Source organism: Strix aluco, chromosome Z, assembly GCF_031877795.1.
Source record: "Strix aluco isolate bStrAlu1 chromosome Z, bStrAlu1.hap1, whole genome shotgun sequence".
Classification (NCBI taxonomy): Eukaryota; Metazoa; Chordata; class Aves; order Strigiformes; family Strigidae; genus Strix; species Strix aluco.
Genome location: NC_133971.1, coordinates 22439928 through 22458006, shown reverse-complemented (window position 1 = coordinate 22458006; position 18079 = coordinate 22439928). Strand labels below are relative to the sequence as shown.

General features: G+C 41.0%; 1 protein-coding gene across 4 annotated transcripts in view; it reads right to left on the bottom strand.

Moving 5' to 3' along the window:
• The window catches only part of LPAR1 (lysophosphatidic acid receptor 1), an 81255-nt gene that overhangs the window by 56902 nt on the left and 6274 nt on the right, over positions 1-18079 (bottom strand). For 3 of the 4 annotated variants that reach the window (XM_074813172.1, XM_074813173.1, XM_074813171.1), the window contains exon 2: positions 207-376. In XM_074813172.1, coding sequence (XP_074669273.1) covers positions 207-266 — 60 coding nt within the window. In that variant the 5' untranslated portion in view covers positions 267-376. Of the gene's footprint in view, positions 1-206; positions 377-8704; positions 9053-18079 lie in introns of those variants that run through there. The other variant, XM_074813174.1, reaches the window with a different exon arrangement.

The window sequence follows — 18079 nt, the reverse complement described above, 5'->3', positions numbered from 1 at the left end:
CATGTATTTTCTTCTACAAATAGTAGTATAACACAGCGATGTCATATCTCAAAGTATAAAAACATTCTTAACAAGTGATGAGTGTCTTTAATACAATATTTCAGGAATAATTCAGAAGTGAGACAGGAGAAGAAGCTAGGATTCAATGAGGAAATAAGAAAAAGGTTCAGTCAGTTCAGCTGCCAGTTTCATTGTGGTCTACTCACCTCAATCACCTCAGGTTGCGACATCATGGAGGATGGCACCAAATCGGTGGGGATATCCATGGTAGCTCAAAATGTCCCTGCTGTCCTTGCACCCTTCCTCTGCACCTGCAAACCCGTGGCAGGAACACAGGAGCACGTCTCTCAGACCCTAGTCATGCTGGCATTTGCTCCTAATAGGAAGGGAAAAAAAGTTGTTGAGAATAACAAGAGAACTGGGTATGCAGTGAATTCCCAAGCCCCTCGGCTGCTACAAAAGCAGACTGTGAGTTTGCACAACCCAACTTGCTTACATGAGCATTCACAACAGATTTGCAGGAGAAGTTTCAAAGAGCACATTGGAATTTGGTCCAGAAGAGCCGAACAATTCACTCGACCACACAAACTAGAATTCAGCAAGAAGGCTAATGAACAGACCATGTACACATTTGCAAGGAACGATGGTCACCTACAGAGCATTGGAACCGTGTTAATGTTTTTGGGTTTTTTTTTCACACCAAAAAAAAAACCCCAAACCCTCACAGAAGAGTACTCAGAATTACTTGCAGGAATTTAGGATACATTTATTTCTTCAACAACTATAGCTTTACAGTTTGGTGATCGCATGAACTTTTCTTCTGTGTTAAGAGAATAACTTAAACATTATACATTACGACATCCTTATCTTAATGTATTTGAACCATACTTCCCCCTCCCCCCCCAGATAGGCAGATTTGCTGTAGGTGAATATACTGAATTGCCATGTAAAGTTTGATCAGCTGATCCAACAGAATAAAATTATTTCCATAACTATCATGTTTGTCAAATGTAAAAGGCAAATAAATTAATGCCATTTAAAAATTTTGGACTAAGGCTACTGCAGCTTTTTCCCCCCCAATCAGGCCAGTCATATACAACACAACCCACAAATTAGCCACTACATAAAGAATTTTGGAGAGACACCTATTGCTCTCTGCATCTACTACTTTCTCTTCTGTAAGTCACAGTGGAAAAGCACTCACACTAAGTGTATTCAGCATCCAACAAATATACCAAAAATGACCCCAAACCTAACTGGTATTTTATATACAGACAATGCTAGTAACTATCCTGGCCACTGTTTCATTTTTTCAAAGGCAAAACTTACTTACCAAGCCAAGAAAGAACAGATAAGTTCCATAGGAAAGTTGCACTCCACATGCTTTTCTGAGTCAGTTATGTCTTTTTTTTTTTTTGGTCTTGTTCATTTAAACTCAGCCTTTGCACGCCACTGTGGAAATGATTTCTCCTTCTTAAAAAGCATCATCTTGAAATGCCTGCTTCACATTTCAACACATCCCCACATGCCTTACGTCACATGTAGCTGTCTCATCTTCCAAGCTCTAGGATCACTTTTTCCATCTTTATATAGCTTTCCAGTGACCCCTATTCTTTCCTACTCATTTCTTGCTAGTAACCTTTCATTCTTTCCACTCCTTGCTCCAAATTTCTACTACTATACTCATGGAGAGGACAGAAAATGGAGATTTAGCATTCCTCCAGGAAAGCCTTCACTGGAAGTCGAAGAACCAAGCTACACATCCTTCAGGCTTCCTGTTTTCTTTTCAAAAACAGAGTTTTGCCTGTTTTCTGAAATTCACTGATTTTTCCACTGTGCATGGCAGATGAAGAAAACAGCATCAACTTGAAACTACTGCTCTTTTGACTAAGGGAAGCTTTGCTATTTGACCAAGAGAGTGATTTTCAGTAAAACTCCATCAACAGTCTCAAAATCCTCAACCAGTACGTTTCATCACTCTCTCATGAGCTGTCACAAACGCAACAAGATCTCAGAAAACCTTTGTTTCTGTTCTTCTCAAAACACACTTAAGAACAGCAGTGTCACCACACCTACTTTACAGTAGCTCATTGTTAGTTTCTTTTAAAGTTTATTTTCTCTTCTCTTAATCCTGCAATGCTGCCACTCTTGGATAATGAAGATGGGGAAAAAATTACAGATGAAGCAGACTTTAGGGAAGACTATCTAGACCAAAACCAGAAGTATGTTTAGAATCCTGTTTGTCACATATAAAAAGGAGAGAAAATGGTAATTTTTAGTAGGGAGCTTCACAGAGCAGAAGAGGAAAACTAAAAAAAAAAAAAATCTTAAATCTGTTTGCCTTTAGCTAGCTCTGTGTACTCCAGGTAGAACCAAATATCAGAAAAAGCTTAACCTCATAAAATCCAACAAGCACTTTAATGAAGATGAGGAGAAATATGCCTATAGTAATATTTCACCATCTCTCCAAAAAATAGAAAATGCAGGATTAGTAAAAAGTTCCTAAGCCTACGGCCATTTCACATTTCCCCTAGCTGCATTTTTATTACTTGTATTGCATTGATCCCTCAATTTGGCTAAGAAAAGGAAGGCTCTTCTGCAAACTCTTGCTTCTCAACCTCCTGAGCACGACGTACACAATGATTAAGACTTTCTGCCAACTGGTTAGGCTCCTAAAAGCATTCCAGCTGAAAATAGGTTGGACTGTACAAAAGGAGTCTCCCCCTGCTCCCAACCCGCCTCATCGTCTTCAGCAATAAAGTACAGAGGGGACTGTGCTTTCACAGCCCTGCAAAAACAGGCTGGCTCAATTCAAACAAACAAAGGTGGCTCCTAACTTAATACCCGTGTGAGTTCAGGGTGCAGCCCCATGTTTTTCAAGAACTGCAAATAAGGGGAACAGGATCCTCAAATGAACTTCACTAAAGGGCATTATGACAGAAAATGTAGTCTCTATTAAAAAGAAAGTCTGAAACACAAAAGCACAGGAGTGGCTTCTTACTAATTAGATTTTGATGGCTTGCTGCACTACAAAGCATTGAAAAAAACACCCAAATTTGGAAGCAGATTCACACATATCGTTCCCAAACACTGGAACTGCAGGTGTCGCAGGCAAATACCACTCTACGTACTCTTGTTTTGATAGACACAAGATAGAGAATTGCAAACTGGGGAAACACCTTGGATCTGTATCTAAAATTTGTAAAATAAAGAATTTCTTACCCTCTGTGAAGGTGACACATGTCTCAGAAATGATGTTTCACCATAAACTACAACATCTAGAAAGTCATTATGGTAACGCATTTGAGTTTCAGGTTAACTGAGAATAAAAATAATCAGTCAACACTCGGTAGAGTAGCGCGTATCTAACATATGGAGCAGGAACACATCCTCACCAAACAAAATATACTGCTCTCTGACATGCTGTGATTAAGCATCATGATTTCTGGATCAGCTGTCTGAGACCACAGAAAAGAAGAACCATGCAATTCTGTCAGTAGTTAGGAGAAATGTAATCATTTATCACAAAAACATCATCTTGAAGGAACTGCTTCCTAAAAATCCATTACAATGACAAAAATTATTATCCTTATTCCTCCTCAGTTTCTTGCACAGTACACCATGATCTGCAATTCAGGACAGATACAGCATAACCAAAAACTTCTGCATCACCGTGTATCTCATCCGGGCCCACAAACACACAGTGCTTCTGCTGGAGTAAGGTGCTGGGACTGAAAGGCAAATTGGGTTTTCATAATCTGTGCCTGTCTCAGACGGTATCAGGTGTCCTGCATTGTTGCCGTCTTTCAGCTTTGGTTTCCTGCACCCCTATCAAAGCATCTTTTGGTACCACAGCTTGACTTCACAGACTTCAAGTTTCTGGATTACACAGCTCTGAAGATGTTGATTTCATATGATCTTGAAGCTGTTAAATGCGACTTAGCTAAACAAAGCTACCCTCCCTGCACACCTCTAGTGAATAAAAGCCTAACTTACGGTTTCTCAGAGGACAGTTTTAAGTCCTAATTGATCTCCGATGGATAAGACCCGTAAACCCATCAAGGAAAGTAAAACATTCGAACAATATGAAAAAAGGTGAGAAAGTAAGAAAAAGTTCTTACATAAGGGTACTGCTTCTAGATGTCATTTCAGAGACATTCCAGATTTCATGTGGCATCTGAAGTCTTGCCATCCAAAAGTAATCATTTGCATCACTCATCTCCAGCAGCACCCTTCACTGAACAATGGCTGCTTGTAAACATTAGTTCGTTCAACACACAAGTAAAAACATGACCCCACTGTCGCAGCCATACAAGGCGAAAAGGCAAATGAACACCATCCAGGGAAAACCAACAGTAATGACTTGACCTGTCTACTGCTTCATTTTATCACTTGTTAAAGTGATGGTGATAACATGAATTTTTAGTTACCTACTATGGACTCATGGAGGTGTTTTTCTGCTCTCCAATAACCACTCGGTTAATAAAAGAGCAACTACAGATACACTTTCTAGCACATAAGAAAAGAAACATGAAAGGCAGAAAAACTGGTTTCAATTTCATGCTGCTAAGAAAAGAGGAGAGGCCTTCCTGTTATTCCTTCCTTTACTACAGTGACTGCTACGAACTATTGCAAAAATCTGGATTTTCTTTTGCAAGTTACAGAGCACTAGATCCTATTCCTAACAGAAAGATATTACCTCTTTTGAGTCCTTATTTTAGGTAAAACCTTCACCACCTCTGATGTTGTCACTTTGAACAGTAGATGTGCAGATTCACTTATGCAAATGCAATTCACTAGCTAAAAACTGTTCAAAAAAAAGTTATTTCATAGTGACTCTTCAAACACTGAAACTTCTCTTGACATATATTTAAAGCAATTAATAAAAAAATCCTAAAACACACAGAGTCTGTCAACATGATTTCATAGGTGAGCAGAGGCACCTGCAACTGTGACACGATAGTCACAGTAGACTGGCAAAGAGAAAACCACACCACAGAAATGCAGATAAGCTCTTGGTCTCCCTGAAATTGCAAGGTGATCCAAACTCTGATGTCAGTATTGACTTCTCTCAAACAGTTAGTTTCAGCAATCATTTGCATTAACATAGCACTCCGTATTTTTTTTTTTTTTCATTAATCAGTTCGCTACTGGTTAAAATGGGGGGAAAAGCCGCATACCAGCTCTCTGTCCTGTCACTTCAGGACCTTCATCCTCTTTCCTCACATGGCATGTCTGGAGTTATATTTCAGCAAACATCTTGATTTGTGTCAGGGACCAGACTGCTGAATCTTGAAGAGAGTTTGGTACGTGCTGTACTTTGACAAATCAGAATGAGCTGTGTAACGCATGTGAAACTTTAGTGGATGACCCGCCAAAACATAAGGACAAGCTGAACTGATTTAAGTGGTTATGTTCTCTATAATCCATATTTCCTTGCAATTCTGCCCTCTCTGTTCCAGGGTGTGTTCTGCCTACAAATGAAGATAACTTCCTGTGCCCTGCATTAACTTGCTCAGCAATTAAAAGAGCTTCAATAAGTTAACAGCTGTGATTCAGTATTGGGCAAAAGAAGCAGAAAAGAAAGGAGGAGATTTCCAGACAGATGGTGTAGCCCATTGTTGTGCTCTTGCCCTAAAGTCCTTCTGAACAACAAGTCTTTTTCCACTTAATGACACTCTTTCCCTACCGTCAAATTCCTGATGTCTCAGAAAAGAGACCTCCCCTTCTCTTGCCTTAGCAGATGAATCAATACAGTTTGGAAGCTAGCACAAAATTAACTGTCCCTGTCAAACTTTGTTGACACTGTGTATATTTGAATGCACACATTTTACTGTACAAATTCTGCAGCTTGGTTGGTATCAGCCTGGCTCTTTCACCTGACACCCCTCTCCAGAAAGCAGGCTGTCGTCACATCCACCATCTATTACTACAGCAATAAGTATCAGAATAGATCTAATATATGGTTGGAAATTATTTTGCCAATATAGTATGGAAGACAATTATCTATTTCCGATGTCACAGGGACTGATGTGAGCACTGACTGGGTGGTAGCATTGTTCATATACATCCTTGTAGAAGGAAGTAGATGCAACTACTCAACATGCCTTCAAACCAACAACCAACAAACTGCACAAGTTACACCTGTTATTACACCACATGCAACACTACCCTCCATTGTCCCGGTGAAAACCAGTTGTACAAACATGACTCCTCCCAAAGCCTTCCTGTCTGTTGCTTCTAGTTGCTGAACAGACTGCTTTAAAGAGCTACGGAGCTATAGCATCTCAAGCATTTTGGAAGCTCTTTGTAAGAATGAATGTGAAAATGGATTTGTGAGGTTTTACTGAGGGGTGGTAAAGTCTGGAAAGGGAGTGCCAGAGGAAAGCGACAACATCGCTTCATTTCCTGTTTTGGCTGTAGTACCATCATCCCCCTGAAAACAGCCTCTGCCGGTAAAAACAGACATTTCTGGAGTCCAACTTCACTGTCTAGAAAAATAGATTTTACTGGAATTTGCTAACATATGGAAAGATTCAGACACTGCAATAGGAAATCTTTATCTTGCAAATATTGGAAAATAAAAACCAACCCAACCCCAAAACCCAGAGTAACACATACTTGATGGTCTCTGCCCTTTCCCACTAGCGAGTACCACAAAAGTTACAACCAGCCCTAAGAAACTGGTCATATTTTTCAGTCTGAGAAGAGAGATCAATGACAGACTGAAGACGCAATAAAACTGAGCTACTAATTCACTTCTGCAGAAGAAATTGAGATCCTCACAGGAAACAAGGTGAATTTTCCATGCCGCTGTTACACTAGCATATCACACAGGGGCAAAAAATAATTTTCCACATGCACCAAGACAGGCAATATCTACACAGAGTAAAAGATGCTTATGAAAATAATACCCCATCCCCAAAACACAGCACGCACACTTGGCCAAACTGCAAATGGAAGTTAATCCATATCCAGAAACTTTTTTTGCATCAAATCCCTGTCCTTGTGGAGAAATGACCTAGTCATTTCTCTGCAGTACTCAATGGTTAATTCACTTTGACAGTAACTGTCAGTTCTTTGCAGATATTGTTTAAGAGATCAGACCTTTACATTTGCAGGCTGAGTGGGTTAATCCAACAGCATCAATTTCTATCCAGATAATTTCTGCTTATAGATCTTCCGTTATTGGTGAAGTAATGCACTGTTTGAGCACAAACATTTCCAGAGCAATTTAAAAAAGCATAATTTTCCGATGTGACACAAAGAAACTGGCGAAACAAAATATCATTAAGGCTTAAAAGGGAGGGAAGGAGGAAGGGAGAGAGACATGCTAAAAGAACAATGGAGTATTTTAAAGTGTTTCACTGTCACCAACAAATGACTTGTTAGTAATAAATAACCTGGTAACTACAGTGGACAGTTGAGTTGGTTGGCCCAAAAACCAGAAACAGTTGGTACTAACCCCTCTCTCCTGCCATCACTCTTTGGCTATATGGTAACGTGATCTGATTTTGTAATATGCCATCCAACAAGCTGGAGGCTGCATCCCAACATGCGGAGCTGCAGAAGCACTAGCAGAGCTATGTTTACAGGACGTCCCATGCAAAGGGGAAGCTTACAAATGCCTGCAAAAGGGTTGGCAGAGAGGTAGGCTGTGACAGCCTTCTGCCTAAGCAGTGAGAGAGAGCAGGACAACAGTCTCCAGCAAGACCTCTGGAGAGCAAGTGACATTGCTACCTGCCATATGATCTCCAGCGTGCTGTCTGACCCGCCTCAAAACCTCTGGGTAAAAGAACGTGAATACCCCAACAGATTAGATTACAAGAGTGGAGATCCCCTCTTCCAGCTGTTGAAAAACATCCTCCTTTTACCCCATGTGCATCATCTGCTTTCTGGTTTTCTCAGGTTTCTGTTTGTTTGTTAGGGTTTTTTGTTGCGAGGTTTTTTTTGTTGCCTTTTTTTTCTTTCTTTTTTTACAATCTGAGCACTTGTGACTTCAACAACCATAAAAGCAAGACAAAAACTTTCCCAAATTCAGATCTAACCCAGCGACTGAACATGTCAAAGCATGTAGTAGTGCCTACATTACTGCTGCTCCAACTTCAGAGCAACAATGTCCTAAACAATTGTCTTGGAAGTGATTCAGGGTCCCAAAGATACACCACAGAATCAGGGATTTTATTACTGCTGTGGTCCCACATAAGTAATACATCAGCTTCTATGTTTGTATGATGCCTGTTTTGATTGCACTTTGTCAGCCAAAGCATACAATCCACATAATATATAGCATGATCACCTCTTAGTCACTAACAGCATCAAAAGCAGGACAGTAGCATGTTTAGCTGTTTATCACCTTGCAGATTGCTTTACTGAGAACAGCAACAGCTGTCCAGAGCATTCAGCTTTTACTTAAGCCAAACCAAAACAAAATAATAACAAACAATACCTTGTGAAGTTTAACCTGAACTTGCCCAGCCACCTGAAAACCATCTTATGAAAAAAAGTCAGGAACAAGAGAGATAACTTAATGAGGTCAAATAAAAATGCAGAAGTCCAAAAGCCTACTACTAAAGGAAAAAAAGGAACTAATTTTTCCTACTTTCTCTTCTGCCTTCAGCCAACGCACACCTGTACACCTCCAGGAGTTTTTAAAAGGTGCTCCAGGGAAGTTTGCAACTTCCTGAAGCTAGAAGAGACTTACAGTTTCCACTGCCTCAGTCTTCACTTTCAGAAGCACAATACAGCTGTTAGCTCTCCTTATGTAAGGAAAAAAGGTGAAGTTTTCAGTGGTAATCCAAGGCTAGAAAGCAAATGATTTTGACACAAATTTTAAAAATGCCCTTGCATTCAGTAGGACTCTTCCACAAGACAATAATCAACAGAGGGTCTCAAATCTACGTTGTTTGCATCCACAGCGCAGCCTGTGCTTCAAAAAAAAAAAATGACATCAGTCAAACCTTTCTGAATAGGAGCTCTGTAGCTAATCAGGGAAAGATCATTGTTCTGGCCTCAATAATTAATAATATGAGAACTACACAACTGCTCCTAAATCATCCCATGACAAAATACAGCCTGCAAGGAGTTCAGCAAAGATGTGCCAGGTGGAGCCTTCTTACACAAGCTAAACAGTTTCATGAACTCTGCAGAGGCAGCGTTGTGTGAAACTGTCCCTTCCTCCCCACTGCAAGATTAAGGAGACAATCTGTCACCTTATTCATTTACCAGGCACTGAACTAATTTACAACAATAAAATAGCACGACTATGCAGTGGCACTGCCTCCGAGAAATCATCTGCTCTCACAGAGAACACATGGGTCAGGAGAGACATCTTCCCAGTCATCCCACCAGGGCAAGATCAGAGCTCCTGCCTATCCCTGCACAAAAAGCAGAAAAAAAAAGATCTCTACTCACAGACTTTCAATGCAAAAAAAATCAGTAGATAGCATACTACCCTGAAGCATTTATCTTGCAGTGAAATCTTCTCCATGTGCCACTCTATTTTGCCTGTCACCATGCCTTGTTACCCCTTTTGAGGATGACAAAAGCAGGCTGACCACAGTTACGCACTGGGTTCCACCAAAGGGCAGACAGTTCAAGCATCTGTAATTAACCTATGCATGTCTGCCTTTCTCCTTTACCTGCTCTGATGTTTATCCCCAGAAGGGACATTCAGATGTTTTGCTGTGGCCACTGTGAAAGCTCTTTGGTGAGTAGATTATTCCCAAAATTACAAGGTGTTAATTCTTTCTGGAATTGTTTTTGTCTTGGGGTTGTGGGTTTTGTTGGTTTGGGGTTTTTGGTTTTTTTTGGTTGGTTGGGGTTTTGTTTTGTTTTGTTTATTCTGGCAAACCAAGAGTCTGATTCTGTGCCCATGAAGTTCAAATGCATTTTGTTGATGACCTCAATGGCAGCCAAGGAAGGCTGGAGGACTCCCGCTTCTCCAAGCATTTGCTACAGGTCCAACCCCACTGAAGCCAAAGAGCCTCTTCACCACTCTGTGCAACACGTACCCTCATGATTTCCTATTGTTGGTTACTGGTGGCAAAAGGTATTTGAGGAGACGATGTTACATTGTTGATGGAAGCAAAATGTATTCTCATTTGGCCCATCGTGATACTTTTTTTCCAATTAATGGAAATAATCAAGGACATCTTGAAGGGGAAATAACGTCTTCCCTCCTCTGTGTCAGTGGTAGAAAGATGATCACTTAAGAGGTCTTTTCTAAGGCACATAAATATCCCATTATGAAGGAAGGAAAAGAAAAAAGATTTTTCTCTGCCTTTCTAGTGTTCTGTGTCCAAAACAATTAACTCATTTCCCTCGGAATATTCAAGAGGATTTGTATCTTCTCTTTTCTGACTTCTATCAGAAAAAAATGCAACATTTTACTAATAAACAGAAAACATATTTTGAAAGGACAAGCCCACAGTATTTGGCACTGTAATGTGAAATTACAACTCACCCTAAGTCATGTCAGTTATGGTACAAACTGGATTCCCATTAGCAGCAGGCTAATCTAAAAGGCATGCAGCAGCACCTCGGGTTTCTCTGCATACTGCTCAGATGAGATTAAAACCAAAATAAAATCAAGAGGCACTCATTTTCTGTTCAAATCTCAACATTTTTTGCTAAAAGTGCCACCACCATGCTGTTCACAACTGAATCATGCTCCTTTTCCTCATTAAACATAGGATACCTTCTCTCTGCTACACAGAGGGACTTGAAATCTTATTTACCATCGGACAAAAACTTCCATTTAGTTTGTGTAGCTGTCCTTTTTAAGAATCCTTTCTGTATTTCCCTAACCTAGGTCAGTTTGCACCATCCATTGCAATTCTCTCACTTGCTCAACCTCCTTTCCTGATTACTTCCATATTGTATCTATTCCACACCCATCTCTTGGGCAGCATTTTCTTGCTGTTTTTTAAATCCAAAATGATACTTCATCTTCTCTTGAAGCCTCCTAGTTCCCTGAAAAGCTTCTTCTGAGATTTGTCTGAAAAGTCAAAAAAATTCTCATGGCTTCCTCAGTTTTCTCATATTCCTGCAGTTCCTCCTTTAATGCCAACACATCAGGTTGCCTTCCCATTACCATCCAGAACCTCTAGACTTATTTCAACCATTATCTATCAGGAACACAGCTTCCCCTAATGACCTCCATTAATCTTTAATTGTCAAGGATTGCTTAGATGTGGTCGTTCCTTCGCCACTCAGCAAGGCTGGAGAACCTCTTCCTACTCTCACTTGGGAGAGTGAGCGAGCATCTGCCTTAATGCAAGGGGTGCTGTCTAGTACATGCATGTTTCTTCAGGTGTATTAGGAGCTTCTTCAACAGAATGATCAGGTCGGCGTAAGATAAAACAATCAAGCCACACACAAAAATTGCTTTAAAGCATCTGCACTAACCACAGCAACTAGCTTCAAGAAACAACTGCAGCAGCAGCTCCACTAGGTTTTTTCGAATTAGTGAGTTCTGGAATAATAAGATATTCCTGAAAGTGAATTTCTGGTTTCTCTGTTTCAAGTAAAAGCAATGTGAACTAGGAAGACTCCAGAGTAATAATTCATGACATCATCTAATTTCAATATTATCTCACTACTCTAAACTTCAAGAAAGAATTGCCAGAAAATAAAGAGGAAAAATACAGCTAGACACTGACTGCTGGAAAATAACGCCAATCTGCTCAGGCTTATGTAAGCAAGTTACTACAATGTGGATGGTCTCTCATAGCACAACCACAAGGAAGCTGCTGTCATATGACATTGTTTTCATAATCTGCACTTTCATCATAATGACTTCTAAAGTACTGAATACTTCTGAAGTAAGTCATTTCAAAACAAGTTTCTGAAACTCTTTTAAAATGGTTTATTTCTACTGACAGACATTAAATTTGGAGAATTTAACTAACAGGGAGAAAAGTTCAAAGTCACCATGGATAGCTCATCATTTAAGATGCATCATTAACTGTGGCCAGCATTATGCATGCATGTGTGTGTGTGTGTGTGTGTGTGTGTGTGTGTGTGTAAAAGCAGCAAGTATGGTGCATGTTTTTGCCCTCCTCCATCGTTAAAATTATTCTGAACACTGTGATTGCAAGAAGCAGTTTTAACAACACAGAGCCAAGACGGACGCATTGCCTCACACTCGTAGTTGGCAGAATTTAACTCCCATTGCATTCTCATCACTATTTGGCTTACTAATCAGTATCATTAAAGAAGACAATAGTAGGCAAAGTCACTTGTATCAAGGTATAAATCACCATATAAGATATCAGGGTGTTTTTCTCCAGCTACCACTCCTCAGCAGGAAAAGCAGTAAGATCTTATCTTCTCAACAATTTACAAACAGACATTCAACATTTATTTCCAAGAAGAAAAAAAGTGATACAATTCAATGTTTCCATGGATCAGCAACAGAGTCTCCATTTGCTAACCCTACCTGACATGATCTACCTTTTGTATAAAACTCAGAAAAGTAGTAGTATGTCGGCATACTTCTGAAATAAGTTTGTATTTAAACATTCAGACAATATTCCTTTCACTAGATAAAAAACATCTGGATGATAACAGAATGTCACAATTCTCTAAACAGCTTTGAGGAGGGCCAGCATTAAAGCAAATACTTCTTTTTCCCCCTGCATCCACAAAGCAGATGTTCAATCTTCAGGCAGAATGAACCACCACACAATACAATAATCTGGAAATGCTAAAGCCAAGGAAGTCCTCAATTAAACATGCCAAAACCCAAACCCCAAATTACAAATGTACTATCCTAATATAGATCTACACAGACCCTGACCAATGGTGCACAAACAGAAGTTTAATTAAGTTTATCTGAAATAGAAATTTGCCAACCACCCCCACAAAAAAAGTACATTAAAAACTGCAAGGCATCAGCTTAACATGGTTCAGGTCATCACCAATGCAGACATAGTAACTGTTTATAAATCCCTCAAACTAGAAATAACAGTCATGCTGCTTCAGAAATATTTTTGTAACATCTGCATCAGTCCAACCGACCGTTCTCCAGGCAATTTCTGCAGTGCTGTGTTTTGCATAGTTAAGCTGAATGAAGTTTGAAAGAAATTGACAATAAGAAAGAATTATCTTAATGACAGGGTTTAAATTCCCTATTTTCACGTCACTGCTTTTTCCCAAGGCCACAAACAAACTTATCTGATGGACAGCAGTGACCCAGAAATAAGATCTTACCTTTGATCTTGCCATGATGGAGGGGGAACAAACCCAGTAGCACAAGACAACAAAAATCCTAATGTTGACAAATGAAAGGTAATTACTTCTTGCCCACCAAGAGTCTTTGGTGTGCTCAGGACAATATATCCAGAATTTGAGTGAGGGTAAAATCAGGGCTGGTTACTAGTTTACTGGAAGAGATTGAGAGGGCTTCCTTATCCCACAGTCTGCACCGTATTCCCTACCATCTACAGCATCCCAGCTCAACCAGTTGGGCTTTTTGAGGAACAACTGTTAGGGATGATCAGGAAGTAACACAATCCCCAAAATATCCTGGGAGCAGCAGCAGCTGTCAGGGATGTTTAGTACAGGGCTGCTGCAGAGTACTGGGTTTTGGCCTCAGGTAGCTCATGCTGATCATTCCATGAATTCAAGATTTATAAATGCAAAGCAGTTTGAAATATGCCCTGAAAGGAGACAGATGAACAAAACACCAAGATTTCATCACCTTTCCCTAAAACCCTTCCCCTCTCAATTATCAACTGAAGTTTAATGCAACTTAGGCTGCTGCATACCTGAATAAGCAGGTAAACCCAGAGGATTAGCATGCAGCTTGACTAATTCACTTTAAATATTGATTTGGATTAACTCTGTGTTGTGTTTAGCAGACAAGCTTTTAGTGCATACAGGAGATCACATGAATTAAGTAGTTGTTGTAAATTCACCTCATACTTCAGTGATTACTCAACTTCGCTGACTAAGTCCTCAGCATACATACTGCCCAACAGAAACAAATATTTCAACTGGAATATTTAGGAGATACCAAGAATTCAAGTGGAAAATAAAGAGTCAGGAGGCAGAATGCAATCAGTGTAAAAACAGAACAAAAAAACCCAATTTCTAATGCATACAGTGACAGAAGAGAGTACAAGCACTATCTAGTCTGTCTCACCACTTTTGAGATACACTCCTTTTGCACATCTTTTAAAGAGCAAGAAAGGAGAAAAAACAATCCTACTGGAGAAAAGCGCAACTGAATAGGAATGGATTATTCTTAAAGAAAAAACCAAAACTAAGTAGTAGTTTGCCTCAAACTCCCCCCTTGAAACTCAGTGCACATTAGCATGGGTACAAACATTAAAAGCACACACACTTCAAAGACTCCTTAAGACAGTCTGTAACAAAAGTATAAGCCATAAAGCATTACTCAGGAACCACTAAGACCCTTTTTTTGCAGCTACACAAATAAACTAAGAAGTCCAAAGGATCCAGGCCACAAAACAAGAACGTACTGAAATACACCCACAAAACAGATTTTTTAGGCATCCTGCAATTGCACCCCACCAAAGCCAAAGGCCCATGCAGAGCTCCTCTGAACCCGGACAAAGCCCACTTAGGCATGGCAGGTCTGAATTTTGGTCTCTCCTGCTGCTGTGCAGCTCCTCCTAGGTTGGCCAACCTTACACTCCCCCTCTACTCCACTCTCATGAGACCCCACCTGCAGTGCTGGTCCAGCTCTGGGGCCCCCAACATAGGAAGGACATGGACCTGCTTGAGTGGGTCCAGAGGAGGATCATGAAAATGATCAGGGGGCTGGAGCATCTCTCCTGTGAGGACAGGCTGAGAAAGTTGAGGGTGTTCCACCTGGAGAAGAGAAGGCTCTGAGGAGATATTCTAGCAGCCTTCCAGTACTTAAAGGGGGCTACAGGAAAGATGGGGGGGGACTCTTTATCAGGGAGTGGAGTGATAGGACAAGGGGTAATGGCTTTAAACTGAAAGAGGGCAGATTTAGATTAGATATAAGGAGGAAATTCATTACTGTGAGGGTTGTGAGACACTGGCACAGGTTGCCCAGAAGGGGTGGTGGCTGCCCCCTCCCTGGAGGTGTTCAAGATCAGGTTGGATGGGGCTTTGAGCAACCTGGTCTAGTGGAAGGTGTCCCTGCCCATGGCAGCAGAGTTGGACCCAGATGATCTTTAAAGTCCCTTCCAACCCAAACCATTCTATGATTCTAGACAAACAAACGTTATGGCACACTGGCGGAACTGACACTGTTTTGGAGAAACCCAATGCCTGCTACTCAGTCAGCTGCTGCATAAGGCCACTGCTAGGTCTCATCTACTTTTGGTCCCGCAGCAGCATCCTTCAAAGGATACTCCACTTAACCCAACACACAACACTGCCGGCGGGAAGAGTAAAATATAACTAACCAAATCCTCAAAAGTTTCCCAGTATAGCTATACTGGCATCCCCCTCTAGTGGAGATGCAGCTTATACCAGTAAGAGTCCCCACTGCAGGGTCTCGGGGGGAGAGAAGTTAATCAAACCAGAAGTGGAATGGTCAGGGGGAGATACGGGGCATGGGAGACTTCTGGAATCACTATGGGAGGCAGATGCATAGCAGCTTTGCGTTTGAGTTTGCTACTGACCAAGAAACAATCACCTCATCTTGGCAGCTCCAGGGAAAGTCAGTATTTTCTCTCCCTCCTCTTCCACATGCCTGCCAATGCTGAAGCACGAAGGAGCAGGGTGTGGCTTCAACGCCGAAGCCCTTCCTGAAGTTTTGTGACACTCTCCTGAAGGAAAAAGCAACTGCTTTCCCACAATGATTGTACCAAGAGTTCCTTCACAATCTTCACATCATATTGAGAAAAATTTAGAGAGGACAACTGAAAAAGCGATAAACAGGTCACTCGACCAGAACTTTGCCATTAAAATCTGGGCAACTGGCTCCTGTTTGTAAGAAACTTTGTGGAGGAGATGCTGAGGATAGATATATGCAGGACCACAGCAGAAACGTTTGTTCAGGCATATTAGTTTTAAGGCATTATGTGTTCTACAATCATGTAATTCCCTCCTGTCTTTGGGTTGCCATCAGCTTGCTCATCTCTCCCTCTGTTTTTTTTCTGTAGGCTGAACCTCTTAGGATGCTTTTGCATGTGAAACTTAAGCAACCCAAGGCAGGTAACAAAAACATATCATACTTCTTGGAGAACCAGGCACTAAGCTATGCTATTCCTATCAACTGTTCGCAAAACTGCAGTAATTATACCTGTTTTAAGTCTATTAACTAATTACCAGCATTGCTTTGATCACAGTAATACCCTGAAGTCTCCGTCAGCTTCCAGCCTCACTTGCATGGGGTGTTTGAAATAGGACACTGCAACTGCTGTACACAAGAAACTGAAAGACTACAGGACTGAACAGATGAATTCAGAAGAGTCTTCTGTAGTTTGCAAGGTTTCTGTATGGGGAAATGCACTGCTCTGAGAAGAAGTTTTCACCAGTTCCATCCAAAGCTTTAGGAGGAACAAAATGAACCTCATGCATTGCCAGCCACATCAGGACAGCTCTCAAAGCCCTGCACAGAAACCATGCTCAGGGCAAGTCAAAGGCACCATGGCTCATCTCCACAGCTTTGCTCTCCATGTCTGCCACATTTTGGGACTGACAGCAAAAGGGAAGACCACTAAACTCGACAGACATTTATAACAGTATCATTCAAGTACAACATGTCACATTCAAGATGTTATTCCTTGAACATACCTATCCAGACATCAATTTGTCTAAGTTGGTTACCCCACTACAACACCTTGGAAAAACAATCAGTGAATCCCATTTCTTTGACAAGAGGAATGAGGGAGCAGTGACCCTGTTGGAGCACTGACCTTGTGCCTGCAAGTGTAGCTGTAAATGGAGGGGACGTGGATAGAAACAGCTGAATGCCCCAGAGAATCCTTCACTGAAAGTTAAGGCTTTGCTCCTTGACTGAATCTGATGATTATGTGGATGGTAAACACATGCTCAAATGTGACTCCTAGCACATCCTAGGTGCTACCATGGCATATAGGACAACATACTGTCAGTACCTTGGCTGATTCTGTCTGACAAGACAGGAGTGCCCAGGGACATTCTTGGCACAGACCCGGGGAATATTCAAGTTATTCTCCTGTACTGATAATTTGTCAATCGGACACTTCAGCAGAGCTGTGTATACATTTGCAAAGACATCTTCCAAGTGCAATAGTCAAAGACATGCAACACAGTATTAACACAGAATTTATGATGCAGCATTCTCCTTTGGGATTTATGGGCTTATTGTCATCAGTCTGGATCTATTCTAGTCCATTGCACATTCTCCTATCAATTTCCCAAACACTTTTGTACTTCAGTAATTGGTTTGATATGTTCAAAACTAGCAGGCAACTATAGAAATGTACTACAAAGTTTAATCCTATAAGCACAACCTGAGGCAAAGCAGTCAAATTGCCCCTTTACATCCTACATTACAGTGTGATTACCACATCAAAGCAACACCTTTCCACTGCAGCTCATCTCAGGACTGTACATATCTTGTAAAACTACTGACCCAATCTCTACAGGGAATCACTGAAAACATACCTGTCACAATAGGCATGGAAACAGCAACTACACAAGAAGTGCGTAATTTACTTCTACTAGCCCGAGTGTCAATGAAAGCTCTCAGAAATATCTGGATGGAAAAGCAAACACACACACACACCCCCTGCCAGCCTTTGCTAGTATTTCATATTTGGTCGCAAGTAACTGTGAAAATGGTTAGTAAAGAAACAACCAATTCTTAAAGGTGCTAGGACCCAAGAAGTGACATCACAGCTGCATAGTAAAAGATTAGAAAAAACACAGTAACCACACGAAAGCGGATCGCACTAAGTAAATCAGTGAGTACCCACTGCAGGCACGAGAACCAGAGAAATACCATGTCTTGACTGCAATAACTACCACCACAATCCCTCCCAGTGCAAGGCAACTTCTTCTAGGGGCAAGCTGACCTCCTCCCGACACAGTTGTTGGCTTGAGATATTAACCTACAGTCCTCCACCGAGGTCTCCTGCCTCCAGCC